The following is a 15,325-nucleotide window of genomic DNA, read 5'->3' as shown; positions in this document are numbered from 1 at the left end:
TGGACACTATCTGGCCTAAAGGATTGAATGGTGTGTGTTTTATTAGGTTTTTTCTTTGAGTGGAAATGGATCTAACTGGAAGTGATGTCAGGAGGACCATGGCTGTAAATCCAGGCGTCAGTGCACGGAGTTGGAGGGAGTGACAGCATTGGATATTTCCCTGAAGTAGCCACTAGGTGGCAAAACAAGAGCCTTGTTGCATTGTGGATTAGCTGAGACGCGATTTCAACATGAACAGCTGTGGGCCCGATTGCAACCGTCTGTGAGCAAGGATACCAGCTAGTGAAGATAAGCAAAGCATTTTTTCCTGTTCTTTGGTTTTCCTATGCACAGTTAACCCATTTTGAAAATAGCATTTTGTACTTTGTGGAGTTTTTGGCCTATGAGACAGAAGCTGACTGGCTTTTAACCCATTGGGTTGCCATCTGATATTGAAAGCATTTTTAATGCAGTTAAGGCTTTTTCTCCACTATTAGTAAATGTGCTTCAGTGGGTAGCTTCACCACTAGACTAATAACATTGAGTATATTTTTGAGATTTAAACGTCTGTATCATATCTTCCCTCCAAAGTTTACTTCTTAAGATCTTTAAGTCTGTCCCCATATACCTTATGATGAAGACCACGTACCATTTTAGTAGCCTTCCTCTGGACTGACTCTATCCTGTTTATATCTTTTTGAAGTTGTGGCCTCCACAATTGTACACAATATTCTAAATGAGGTGGGGAATGGACTTTCCTCACCAGTTATAAATAGGTAAAAGGGGATTCACCTTCAGGAAGCCCTATTCCTTTCCTACCACTGGAAAAGATTAAAAAGACAAGGATTTAGCTTCAGGAAGCTGCCTGTATAGTCTTTAAAATTTTACATGGACTATTTTTTCCTTTGGTGTCTTTATCTTTAAACCCCATGAGATCTTTGGGCACAAGAACAACTCATATATATAAGCTCTCTTTTCCATCATTGAGAGAAATCAAGTCCATTCACACTCCTTTCCATTCTTACTATCTGCGATATGGAATGGACGACCTCCTCAAATTAGATCGTGTTTATCTCTTCAGATCTTTCGTAAAACCTTAAAAACCACTATGTTTCATCGCTTTTTGGGCAATAGCTCCAATGAATGTTAATGGATCTTTCTTTGAGATCTAATTATGTAAACCGAATCAAGCTCCTATTTCTAGGAGATGAACCTAGCCACATCATCTTCCGAAGAAAACTGAAAACTCATCTGTTGAACACTTAACCTCCTGTATCCTCGCCTCTTCTCCTACTCCCCCTTCCCCTCCCATCGCCTCTCCCCCCTTACCTTTTCCTTTTCCCTTTCCCTCCTACCTCCTCTCCCCTCTTACCTATCCTCCTTCCTACTCTCTCCCCTCTCCTCCCATCCCTCTCCATCCTCTCCCCTTTCTTTAAAGTCACCTTGAGCCTGTATAGGTATGAGCGATGCACAAATAGAAGATTAGATTAGATTCGGTATATAAGACTAAGTATTAGATTAGATTAGGAAGTAACGACATATCTCTATGGAAAAAGAAAAGGGTGAAAGAGGGAATAGATTCACCTTTAGGAAGGCTTTAGCTGCTGCCCGGCACGCCTGGTAATATTCCAAGTATGTGATGGTTTTCCACTGTCCATCTCTCTTTACAGCCAGTGCCGGTCGGTTGCTGTAACGCTCCAGGGTCTGCTGGAAGAGCTGGTGTATGGTGATGGGAGGCTCTGCCCCAGGTCCCGACTGCCCCATGCGTAATCTCACTGCACCGTCCTTCTCTGTTGTCCAAAGACTGTCTGCAGGTGCCAGATTTGATGCTATGGAAAGGTCTCCTTGGGCAACCAAGGACAAGCCACCTGAGAGAGAAAGAAAGCATAGAAAAAATACAAATATAAAGAAGTGGATATTCAAGACATGTTACCAGGATAAATGCCTGCGACTCATTTTAAAAAGTATTCAGGTCTGCTGATGTCTTCTCTTGGCAGTTAATACATCCATACTGCCCAATATCTGACTTTCAACCTATTCTGGCCTACTGGGGTAATAGTCTATGCCAGTGGCTTTTAAACCTGTCCTGGGGGACCCCCAGCCAGTCAGGTTTTCAAGATATCCCTAATGAATATGCATGAGGCAGATTTGCATATACAGAGGTGACAGGCATGCAAATCTGCCTCATGCATATTCATTAGGGATATCTTGAAAACCTAACTGGCTGAGGGTCCCCCAGGTCAAATTAAGAACCACTGGCCTAAGGTATAAAGAACCGTCTACCACAAAGCTAACATCTATCCTCTCACTGTCTTTTGGGTCCATAGAGGACTCCTAAATGTTTGTTCTTTTCACGGTAAACATCAGTTTATAGGCTGACATTTTCCTTTGTCATAAGAAGTTCCTGCCTGGTGCCAAAATATGTTTACAATTGCCCGCTTATGTCTGGTGGATCCTGATCGACTGAAGACGTCTTTGAATACGAGACTTGTTGAGACTAGTACAATGACTTTCTGCTGCATAGGAGTTAAGTTATGGAATTCCCTGGTGGGGCAGATACCAAATTGCTGTGAAAAGGGAGCTTTAGAAAATGACTAAAGACACAGCTATTTGTTGATGAACTAACCAGGACTTTTTTACCCACATCATGGTATCTCTTGAAGATAGTTAAAAACATAAGATAAAATAAACATAAAAGCACTCTCTTTTTACATTTCTTCCTCCGTATTTGCGGTTTCGATTATTCACGGTTTTTAGCTTGCTGGCTTCTCCCCCCAAATTACATCAGCTGATTCCCAGCACTTTCTTCACCGTGTTTTGCCTCTCCTTCAGGAACAGACCAGGTCTCCCACCATGTTATTTGCGGTTTCACTAAATTCACAATGGCTTTTAATAGAAAACAGTGAATAACATATGAAAAAGTTATTCACGGTTTTTCTGTATTTGCGGTTCTGTTAATCCCCTATCACAGCGAATTCGGAGGGAGAAGTGTACTGTGTGTCCATTTTAAATACTGTGAATGTAAACCGTGTAAACCATTTAGTTTTAAACGGTATACATTTGACACGTTAATGAGGGCTAAAAGCCCAATATCTTCCCATAATAATAAACTTCTCTTTATCATGACGGGAGTTGCCATACAACTTATTTTGAAGAACTGGAAAAACTGGGACCGGTTAAACTATCATTTCTGGTGGGAATCTTTATGCCACATTTTTAAAATGGAACCTATGATTGCCATACAGCAGGGACATTATAGGAAATTTAAGGATGTTTGGGAGCCATTGACAGTGATTGTAGATTTTGCCCTTTGAATATATACGTCCAGGGTGGGGAAATACTTTTAATTTAATTATGGTTAAGTGCAATTGTTGGATATATAGAAGGGGGGATGATACATGTATTTGTTATGAAATATAATCTGATTGAATTTAATTGCTGTTAAAATGTCTGTAAAATACGTTCCACTTATTCTAAGCTTTAAAATGAATATAGTTAAAAAAAAAAAAATCTCAAATACAAAAGAATGTTCCACTCCAAGTTCACCTTCTCGGGTGGGAAAACTTGGAACGATCTCACCGTAACCTTCAATACAGAACTTAATTACACAATTTTTTGAAAGAAACTAAAGACCCTTCTTTCTGACTCTTTTTTTCTGTGCTAATTGATAACTTTCCATTTGAAACTACATCAGCTGCCCATCAAGTTTAAATTAAGCATCTCTGCCTTTAAGATCCTGACAGGCAATTCCTCCAACTATGTAACAGAGTTGGTCATCCTACTCCTTGGTGCCTTCAACAGATATTCCGCCAGAAATCTATTCCACTTAAAATTCACAGCATGCAATAATATAAAGTCTACCAGGCAAATTACTTTATCCATCAATTAGCAAAATGCTGGAACCAACTACCATTTATATTACAATCTTGTTCAAAATGCTTTCAAAAGCATTTCTGTACCAAGACAGGGAGCCAACCCTGAAGTAACTGAAATAGTAATTGTGAAAGCACATTTCTACACTGTCTAATGCAACTCCTGGGTAACAGACTCACCTCTTGTAACATAATCTGACCTTGAACTGAATAGGTAAAGGCGGAATAGGAAAGCTGATTAACATAACATACCAGCTCCTGATCCATCCTTGCAATTTTCAAAGCTCAGACTGTAAATAAGTCTGCCTTGCAATGGCTTTACTTCTCCACTGCTGGAGTGGAGTGGTCAAAGCTAATTCCAACCCATCCTGATCTGTCTTGCCACGTATGGGACACAGGCCATAGAAGACCTTTCCCAGCCTGTATACTGTAACCTTCTCCCTCCCAGGTCAGTAGATTTCCTCTACCCCTCCCCAAGAAAAACTCTGTCTTACCCCTGAAGGCTGAGGTGATGTCTGATGGATTGGGCAATTCCATGCAACTCAGCATCTGTGCAGTTACTGCAGTTGCTGTCCTTCCCTGCTCTTGCTTAGAGGGTCTGTCGGTCTCTTTGTGCTCCTCTGTAGTCAGCCACTGCTTATATTTCTTTCCCTTAGTGCCTCCTTGGGCTTTGCTCGGTTCAAGGATATCCTTGTCCTTGGTAGAGGATGATCTGGGCAGATGAGAGGCCTGAGAAATTGAACAATACTTTGTTGACAGGATGTAACATTAGAAAAGCTGAGGCATCTTGAGAACAATATTTCATAGGGAACTAGAGACATACTAGTTCACTAAAGTGGATTGAACAAGGGAATTTTTTTGAAAGAATAGATTATTTTAAAAAATCTATACTCTTCAATTCAAATATGTGGAAATTTAACCCAGAAGACATATCAGCTAATGGTGAAGGAGGCCTGTAAAACATACAAAGAACACTCAAACTATCATGTTCAACTTTTCAACTTTACTCTCTCTGTCGCCTCCTGTTGGTGACTCCAAGGAAGACAAGATGACCCATAAATCTTTTTCTAGTAGAGCTCTCTAGGCTTCTTCTAAGAATGTGCCTATAAAGAGCATAATGAGGAAACTTCTAGTGAGGGAGGAGAGTTCACAAATAGTGATGTAATGCTGATTGATGTTCTAGCCCATCCCTAATGGTAGGTCCCAGATTCACCCAAGGCAGTGTACAGCAGGTATAATTCAACATAAAATGTACAATTTTGTTAACAGCATAACAGTAGTAAAAAGAGCAAATATAAACATAGATACAATGAATGAGGTAAAGTCAAAAGTAGTAAATTGAAACCTATTAATAGGACTACCATGAAACAGTTCAAAACTATACTTATTACCTGCACTGAAATTCAAATGAGATATCATGCACACTAAAAGAGAGACATAATACTTATAATCTATATATATAAAATCGGAGGTGTGTATGTGCCGCGATCACGCAAAAACGGCTTGACCGATTTGAACGAAACTTGGTATGCAGATCCCTCACTACCTGGGGTGATATGTTCTGGGGGTCTCACGGCCCACCTGCACACGTGGGCGGAGCTACAAACAGAAAATCAGATTTCACCCATTCATGTCAATGGAAAAAATGTAAAAAGCTGCCAACGCAAAAACGGCTTGCCCGATTTGTACGAAACTTGGTATGCAGATCCCTCACTACCTGGGGTAATATGTTCTGGGGGTCTCTTCACCCAAGAATTTATATGTTCTTGCTCCTGGAGGTGAAAGTAAAAATGTTGTTTATAATCAAGTTTTGTGTTAGTTGTATTGTATTCATTTTGTCAAATATTTCACATTATAATTTGAATATTGTACTTTTTATAAAGCTGTAAAAATATAATTTCATTCATCACTATAAAGTATCTTTATTTGAATCCATTTACAGTGTTATTGCTATAATTAAATACCCGTGCAACGCCGGGGCATCAGCTAGTAATAATAATAATTTATTTCTTATATACCGCCAAAGCCATAGTAATTCGAGGCGGTTTACAGTGAAGAAGGGCTGGACAATCAGCGAAAGGTTACAATGGTACAATCAGAGAAACTAGGTGCCAGAGAAAATGGTACAATCAGTGAAAATGGTACAATCAGTGAAAGATGGAGTAATCAGAGCAAAAAAAAAATAAAAAAGGTACAATCAGAGCAAAACAGTATAGTAAAGAAGGTCAGGACCATCTGCATAAGGATAAATCTAAAAAATGAAGGTATAACAAAGGGGGTTCATGCAGTGGATATAAGCATTTAGGTTGTAAATCTGGTAAATAGATTAGATTTTAGTAGTTTCCTGAAGTTTAGGTAGGATGAGGCGCGTGAGATGATGTGGGCCAGCCAGTTATTGAGATGACCTGCTTGAAAGGCGAGAGTTCTATTTAGATATCTTTTGTTGCGGCAGGCCTTTAGAGTAGGATAGCTAAACAGGTGGGTTCTGTGAGTGTGTTTGGATGGGCGGTCTAGGATAAAATGGGGTACCAAGTATAGGGGGGCCGAGCCAAGGATGGATTTGAAACAGAAACAGGTGAACTTGAATTGTACTCTTGCTTCCAAGGGTAGCCAGTGAAGTTTTTGGTAGTAGGGAGTTATGTGTTCCCATTTTTTTAGGCCGAAGATCAGTCGGATTGCCGTGTTTTGGATGATTCGCAGTCTTTGAGTGTTTTTTTTTAAAGATTCCAGGTAAGTGATATTGCAGTAGTCAAGTAGACTTAAGATAGAGGATTGCACAAGTAAGCGGAATGAGGGGGTGTCGAAGTACTTTCTGATGGATCTTAGCTTCCATAGGGTGGAGAAGACTTTTCTGACCAGAAGGTCGGTGTGGGTTTCGAAGGTAAGGTTGCGGTCGAGAATCACTCCTAGTATTTTTAAGGAGTTTGTTATAGGAAAGACTTGGCCATTCAGGGAGATTGAAGGGTCTTTGATTTTGTCATTTGGACTCGCCAGGAAGAATTTGGTTTTATCCGAGTTGAGTTTCAGTTTGAAATCGGCCATCCATAGTTCGATTTGCGTTAGGATTGTTGCTAGGATATTGTTTATCTCAGGGTTATGAAGCATCTAATAAGCACAAATCAGAACATTCAAATAATAGAGATATGACGCTAATGCTTTTCTATAATACAGCTTATCCTATAGCTGAGGGTCAAATGCAGATATTAGATGGGATCAAGATGGGAGATGCAGAGCATGTTGGGATAAACAGATGGGAGGCTAAGTTCAAGGCAAGTTGTTTATACAGTTAAACAAGGTATAAGGAACTGATATAGTTAATGCGTGGCGAGCTAATCCTGGTGCAGAATAAGCGTATAAAGGCTTGAGTGAAAAGCCAGGTCTTCATTTGCCTCCTGAAGCTGAGGTTGTAGCCCCTCTGGCAGTAAATTCCAGAGGATGGGGGATACTCCTGAAAAGGATTTCTTTTGATACGGGGACTCCTTGGGAAGACCTCAAAGGTCTTGGTTAGTATTCTGGCCCATTTTGTCTGAGGACCTTGAAAATCAAACATAGAGATTTTACAATCATTAGCCCTGTTAGGTCCTGCTAGTCAGTATAATGTGGTAGCGCCTCTTGCAGCCTTCGGTCATTCTGAATTTGTTGCAACTGATACAAACTCCTTTTGTTTAGACCAGTCTACAGGGCATTGCAGAAGTCCAGTCGTAATACTATCACAGCATGAACCACTGTGGTCAGACTTGTCTTTTTAATGTATGGAGAGAAATTTTGTAGCTGTTGAAGATGATAGAGACAATTTTTATGTATTTATTTATTCAACTTTCTATACCATTCTCCCAAGGGAGCTCAGAATGGTTTACATGAATTTATTCAGGTACTCAAGCATTTTCCCCTGTCTGTCCTGGTGGGCTCACAATCTATCTAATGTACCTGGGGCAATGGGGGGATTAAGTGACTTGCCCAGGGTCACAAGGAGCAGCGTGGGTTTAAATCCATAACCCCAGGGTGCTGAGGCTTTAACCACTGCAACACACTCTTCCCATAAAGGCTGTTTGAATTTGTGGTATCAGAGTGATAAAGAGCTGGGAAGGCAGCATGATTTCTGCAGTCTTCCAAACTCCAGGGATTGTGTGTGGGTGTTGGGGGGAGGGGGGACCACATGACCTCTTCTATAATGGATGTGTGAGATGATCTGTCCATGAAGCCCACATCAAGATTATTGAATCTCAACTGCACCATGATACTTAATAATATATTTTTCTGCCAGTATCTCATCTCATTGATAGAAAAGCCAAATGGCCCATCTACATGTGGATGCCCTAAACTGGATAATGCATTTCTCAAAGGTTTCCCCCTATAAATATTCCAGTGAAGGAGTTCACATTAAAGAAAAAGGGAAAGCTGGTTTTGGCAACATGGTTGCCTTCTTCAGGGGACAACAAGTGACTTAGGACAAAGCAAGTAGAAAATATTGCTGGACAGGTGGGATAGATAGAAAGAAAGAAAGACAGATAGACAAGGGGCAGGGAGAGAGACAGAAAGAAAGAAAAACATACAGACAGGGGGCAGGTAGATAGAAAGAAAGACAGACAGACAGAAAGAAAGAAATGCCTACGTCTACACATCTATTCTAGCACCTGTTAATGTAACAAGCTAAAAAACTAGTTAATTAATAATGTGTGCATATGAGTTGCAGGCAATTAACAAGATCCAAATATATATTGCGCACAATAGGGGAAAATACAAACCCCATGCCACTGGTGTCAAAAACACTAACATATACAGTATATCCCTATGTATTTAAAGGCTGTAAGGTAACATTTTTATTTGCCCTTCATGTGCCATAATATGAAAAGGCAATAGATGGAAGTGAATTCATTAATGAGATCAAACGAGAGCGTTATAAAAGAAAGCTTGGTGAGTTAATAAACTGAATGCCCTTGGGATGAGCCCAAAGTGACGGGCTGGATCAGAAATTGGTTGAGTGGAAGACAACAGAGGGTAGTGGTCAATGGAAATCGCTCTGAGGAAAGGAATGCTACCAGTGGAGTGCCTTAAGGTTCTGTTCTTGGGCCTGTTCTTTTTAACATTTTTATAAATAACTAGCTGATGTCCCGGCGTTGCACGGGTATTTAATTATAGCAATAACACTGTAAATGGATTCAAATAAAGATACTTTATAGCGATGAATGAAATTATATTTTTACAGCTTTATAAAAAGTACAATATTCAAATTATAATGTGAAATATTTGACAAAATGAATACAATACAACTAACACAAAACTTGATTATAAACAACATTTTTAGTTTCACCTCCAGGAGCAAGAACATATAAATTCTTGGGTGAAGAGACCCCCAGAACATATCACCCCAGGTAGTGAGGGATCTGCATACCAAGTTTCGTTCAAATCGGTCAAGCCGTTTTTGAATTACTGTGAGAATGGCAGCTTTTTACATTTTTTCCATTGACATGAATGGGTGAAATCTGATTTTATGTTTGTAGCTCCGCCCACGTGTGCAGGTGGGCTGCGAGACCCCCAGAACATATCACCCCAGGTAGTGAGGGATCTGCATACCAAGTTTCGTTCACATCGGTCAAGCCATTTTTGATTTACTGTGAGAATGGCAGCTTTTTACATTTTTTCCATTGACATGAATGGGTGAAATCTGATTTTCTGTTTGTAGCTCCGCCCACGTGTGCAGGTGGGCCGCGAGACCCCCAGAACATATCACCCCAGGTAGTGAGAGATCTGCATACCAAGTTTCGTTCAAATCGGTCAAGCCGTTTTTGAAGTACTTTGAGAATGGCAGCTTTTTACTTTTTTTCCATTGACATGAATGGGTGAAATCTGATGTTCTGTTTGTAGCTCCGCCCACGTGTGCAGGTGGGCCGAGAGACCCCCAGAACATATCACCCCAGGTAGTTGGAATGACTGTGAGAATGGCAGCTTTTTACATTTTTTCCTTTGACATGAATGGGTGAAATCTGATTTTCTGTTTGTAGCTCCGCCCACATGTGCAGGTGGGCCGCGAGACCCCCAGAACATATCACCCCAGGTAGTGAGGGATCAGCATACCAAGTTTCGTTCAAATCGGTCAAGCCGTTTTTGAATTACTGTGAGAATGGCAGCTTTTTACATTTTTCCATTGACATGAATGGGTGAAATCTGATTTTATGTTTGTTTCTCCGCCCACGTGTGCAGGTGGGCCGCGAGACCCCCAGAACATATCACCCCAGGTAGTGAGGGATCTGCATACCAAGTTTTGTTCAAATCGGTCAAGCCGTTTTTGCGTGATCGCGGCACATACACACATACACACATACATACCTCCGATTTTATATATATAGATAATGCTGAAGGCTTTTTGTGTAAGCGTTGTTTCCAAAACCTGCAATAGAGTAGACACGTCGGTTGGTGTGAAGAAATGAAGAAAGACCTGGTGAAGCTTGAAGAATGGTCTGAAATTTGGCAGATAAAATTTAATGCTAAAAAATGCAAGGTCATGCATTTGGGTTGCAAAATCCCGAGGGAACGGTACAGTTTATGGGGTGAAGAACTTATAAGAAAACATAAGAAAAGCCCTCACCGGATCAGACTGAGGTCCATCCAGTCTGGTGACAGAAGAGTGGGACTTGGATGTGATTGTATGTGATGATCTTAAGGTGGTCATATAGGTTGAAAAGGTGACAGCAAAAGCTAGGTTGCAAAGGGAGAGGTATGGCCAGTAGGAAAAAGGAGGTATTGATGCCGCTGTATAAGATTCTGGTGAGATCTCATTTAGAATATTGTGTACAATTCTGGAGGCCGCACTTTCAAAAAGATATAAAAAGGATGGAGTCGGTACAGAGGAAGGCTACTAAAATGGCGTGTGGTCTTGGTCATATGTGGACAGACTTAAAGACTCAATCTGTATACTTTGGAGGAAATGAGGGAGAGGAGAGATACGATAGAGATGTTTAAATACCTAAGTGGTGTAAATGGAAATGAGTCGAGTCTTTTAACCCTTGAAAACCATTTCCGGATGCAAGAGATCTACCTGAACCGGAAATGATTTTCAAGGGTGATGATGCGGAAAAACTGAAAGAAATCTCGGTGAATCTGGAAGATGTACTGAGCCAAATCGACAAGTTAAAAAGTGATAAATCCCCAGGATATTAAATGAACTAAAAAATGAAATTGCTGACCTGCTGTTAGTGATCTGTAGCCTGTCGCTACAATCATCTGTAGTACCTGAAGATTGCCAATGTTACGGCGATTTTTAAAAAGGGCTCCAGAGGAGATCCGGGAAATTACAGACTGGTAAGTTTCACTTCAGTGCCGGGCAAAATGGTAGAAACGATTATAAAAAATAAAACTGTGGAACACATAGACAAACATGATTTAATGAAACGGAGTCATGCTGAGGGGTTCAGCCGAGGGAGATCTTGCCTCACCAATTTGTTTGACTTCTTTGAAGGTGTGAATAAACATGTGGATAAAGGTGTACCAGTTGATATAGTATATCTAGATTTTCAGAAAGCTTTTGATAAAGTTCCTCACGAGAGGCTCCAGATAAAATTAAAGAGTCATGGGAAAGGTGGCAAATTTCAGTTGTGGATTAAGAATTGCTTATCAGATAGAAAACAGAAGGTAGGGTTAAATGGTCATTTTTCTCAATGGAGGAGAGTAAACAGTGGAGTGCCCCAGAGGTCTGTTCTGGGACCAGTGCTATTTAACTTATTTATAAATGATCTGGAAATTGGAACGACGAGTGAGGTGATTAAATTTGCAAATGACACTAAACTGTTCAAAGTTGTTAAAACGCATGCGGATTGTGAAAAATTGTAGACGGACATTAGGAAATTGGAAGACTGGGTGTTCTAATGGCAGATGAACTTTAATGTGGACAAACGCAAAGTGATGCACGTTGGGAAGAATAACCTGAATCACAGTTACCGGATGCTAGGGTCCACCTTGTGGATTAGTGCTCAAGAAAAGGATCTGGGTGTCATCGTAGACAATATGATGAAATCTTCCCCCCAATGTGCGGCGGTGGCCAAAAAAGCAAATAGGGGAATTATTAAAAAAGGGATGTTTAACAAGACTAAGAATGTTATAATGCCCCTGTATCACTCCATGATGTGACCTTATCTGGGAGTATTGCATTCAATTCTGGTCTCCTTATCTCAAGAAAGATATAGTGGCGCTAGGAAAGGTTCACAGAAGAGTGACCAAGATGGTAAAGGGGATGGAACTCCTCTCGTATGAGGAAAGACTAAAACGGTTAGGGCTCTTCAGCATGGAAAAGATACAGCTGAGGGGAGATATGATTGAAGTCTACAAAATCCTGAGTGGAGTAGAACGGGTACAAGTGGATCGATTTTTCACTCCGTCAAAAATTACAAGACTAGGGGACACTCGATGAAGTTACAGGGAAATACTTTTAAAACCAATAGGAGGAAATTTTTTTTCACTCAGAGAATACTTAAGCTCTGGAATGCGTTGCCAGAGGATGTGGTAAGAGCGGATAGCATAGCTGGTTTTAAGTTCCTGGAGGAAAAGTCCATTGTCTGTTATTGAGAAAGACATGGGGGAAGCCACTGCTTGTCCTGTATCGGTAGCATGGAATATTGCTACACCTTGGGTTTTGGCCAGGCACTAGTGACCCGGATTGGCCATCATGGGAACGGGCTACTGGGCTTGATGGACCATTGGTCTGACCCAGTGAGGTTATTCTTATGTTCTATCATTTCAAGTGAAGCTCTGGAATGAGGAGGTATAGGATGAAGTTAAGAGATGATAGGCTTGAGAGTACAGAAAGGGTGGTAGATACTTGGAACAGTCTTCTGGAAGAGGTGGTAGAGACAGAGACTGTGTCTGAATTCAAGAAGGAGTGGGATAGGCACAAAAGGGGTCTCTTAGAAAGAGGAAGAGAGAATGGTTACTGCGAATGGGCAGACTGGATGGGCCATTTGGCTTTTATCTGCCATCATGTTTCTATATTTCTACTTTGACAAAGATAAAATGACAAACTGACATCTGTGCACTGCCTATAAATTAAAAACGCTTTACTTATGTTAAGAAACCCTTGTGATATGTAAAATTTACTTTTCCAAATATATCAGAAATGCAAGATGTGTCTTGTGTGAAGATCTTCTAAATGAGGTCAATGAAACAAAATGAATGAATGAAATGCCTTAAGCGGAACTTAAAAGGCGAAGAGCATCTGGCATCACCTTGTCTTAAGTATAAAAGCAAAACATGACAACTAGAATTATTCAATGCATGTGCCTGATTATATCTCAAAAGTGTTTAGATGGACAAACAGTTGTGCAAATCCCTTGATGTCAAATGGAATTTTATACCACCGCGTCAAAAGGGCATCTGCGCACAAGAACAGGTTGAGGGGTGGAGCTGGGAGCGAGGCTGGGAAAGACTAAAGAGGTTAGGGCTGTTCATCTTGGAAAAGAGACCGTTGCAAGATAAGTTACTGTACACCCTCCTACGTACATATGGTTTGGAACAGGGGTTCTCAATCCACTCCTTGGGATGCCCCCAGCCAGTCAGATTTTTAGGATGCCCAGAGTAAATGTCATCAAAATCCCTCAACATAACCCCAGATTTTATTACTCCAGGCTCAATAAATTCATAGCTCTATGTCATCTCCTCATCGGTTCAATTTCAATTTTATGAACATTCATACAAATACTTATTTTAAATGTTAACACTTAGCTGACACCTTAAGATGACGTAGGAGCCGCCTGCTGTAGCACGGGCTTTAAAATGGGAGTGTTTAGATGACGACGCCATCTTGATTGAGGAAGTGGTCAGGATAGATGTTGATGGTACACAGGTTAGTTATAAAGTAATTATGAACTGTTGCTTATTGTTAGTTGTTTAGTTCTAGGGGAAAGCCTTGAACAGCAGGAAGCGAAAGATGTTAGCTTGCTCCCTGGCTTTTATGACCACAAAGCTAAGTGTTAAAATTTTAAATAAGCATTTATATGACTATTCATAAAATTTGAAATTGAATCAATGAGATGACGACACACATGAATTTATTGAGCCCGGAGTTGTGTCTCTGAGGTTCTGGAGTAATAAAATCTGGGGTTATGTTGAGGGATTTTGTTGATGATCACCTTGGATACATGCAATAGAGGCGGAGTTTGAGGAGTAATCATGAGATAAATTTGCATATACTACCTCCATTGTATATAAATCTATCTCATTGCTATTCATTCTAGATATCCTGAAAATCTGAGTGGTTGGGCGCATCCCAAGAACTATACTGAGGTTTTCTTTGAAAGACTGAATGAATGATCCATTGACCTTCCAATGGAAGTTGTCGCCATCCCAGAATCCATCATCTAGATTTTGTTATTGGTATTTCTCACTCTTCAGCCTCTGACAGTCTCATTTGAGCTTGCAGGGGGTGAGTGCTCTGTAAATACCAATTACACACTCAGGACCCCAAAGTTACACAAGACTGGGGTGGGGGTAAAGAGTGGAGGGGATGGCGTGGTAGGCCCAGGCAGAAAGAGAGTTTCTGGGTCTGAAATTAAAATATGCAAATGGAAAATCCATATATTTGTGCTATGTATAAAAGATAATTAATTCACAACTTACCAGAGTTGCTGCTGGTTGAAACGAGCTTCTTTTCGAGTACAGAAAGCAGGAGATCTTGGTGCTCATGGTCACCTTCCTCTGACCACTCCTAGGCTGCTTCAGAAGGAAAAGAGGGAGTTGAGAGGAATGCAAGACCACAAAACCACCACCTTTATTCTAACCTATAGAAAACAAACTTCATGTCTGCATTCGACCTTCCTGGTTCCAGGGTTCCCATTGGGAGACTGAGTCTAATTCCACCTGCTGGTACAGGTGTGCTGGGGCTCCTTCTCCTTCCCTTTCTATGCAAATTATATAACTCCTTTCTTCCTCCAGTGGTCCTCTACCCTATAACATGTACATCTTGTGTTGTCTTTAAAAATAACATACTTTTATAATATATATAAGTGCACAGTTCACTTAGAACCAGTCTATACTGGGTTAAGTTCTCTTGAACATTCGTTCTCATTCCCCAGAGGTTTCCCCTATTTTTAATACTTTCTTTTCTCTGGTCTGGTGCATCCATAATACACAGCAGAGTCCACACACCTCAGCTCCTACTCAGTCTGGATCCTCACTGCCGATATCTTCCTCAGCCCTTGAAAACTCAGGGTGCAGAACACAGAATTCCGATATGTCAGTGTGCAGCATTCCCACTGAGCTTCCAGCCCTGGCCAGCTCTTCATATCTTCATCTGGTCTTTTGTTAATTCTTCTTTTTTTTTTTTTTTTACCACTTTGCCATTATGTTTACAAAAGATGGAATATCAAGTAACCCAATATACCTGCAGAAATGGATTATGCAACTCTTGGTGAGCTAAATTTACAAATTAATTTGAAGATACAGGTATTTTTAAATGAATAAGAAAAATGAATTTTCTTTCCAGGGTT

At 40.6% G+C, this 15,325-nt stretch overlaps 1 protein-coding gene across 1 annotated transcript in view; it reads right to left on the bottom strand.

Moving 5' to 3' along the window:
* Positions 1–14,522, bottom strand: part of LOC117366698 (long-chain-fatty-acid--CoA ligase ACSBG2-like) — a 69,606-nt gene extending 55,084 nt beyond the window's left edge. The window contains exons 1-3 of the mRNA XM_033958419.1: positions 14,457–14,522; positions 4,346–4,580; positions 1,564–1,847 (exon numbers count right to left, since the gene is read on the bottom strand). Of these exons, the coding sequence (XP_033814310.1) occupies positions 1,564–1,847; positions 4,346–4,580; positions 14,457–14,522 (585 nt within the window). The remainder of the gene's footprint in view (positions 1–1,563; positions 1,848–4,345; positions 4,581–14,456) is intronic.
* Positions 14,523–15,325: the final 803 nt, after the last annotated feature.

The sequence above is a fragment of the Geotrypetes seraphini genome, chromosome 1 (assembly GCF_902459505.1).
Source record: "Geotrypetes seraphini chromosome 1, aGeoSer1.1, whole genome shotgun sequence".
Taxonomy (NCBI): Eukaryota; Metazoa; Chordata; class Amphibia; order Gymnophiona; family Dermophiidae; genus Geotrypetes; species Geotrypetes seraphini.
The sequence above is the reverse complement of the archived record's forward strand: the minus strand, read 5'-3'. Positions and strand labels throughout refer to the sequence as shown.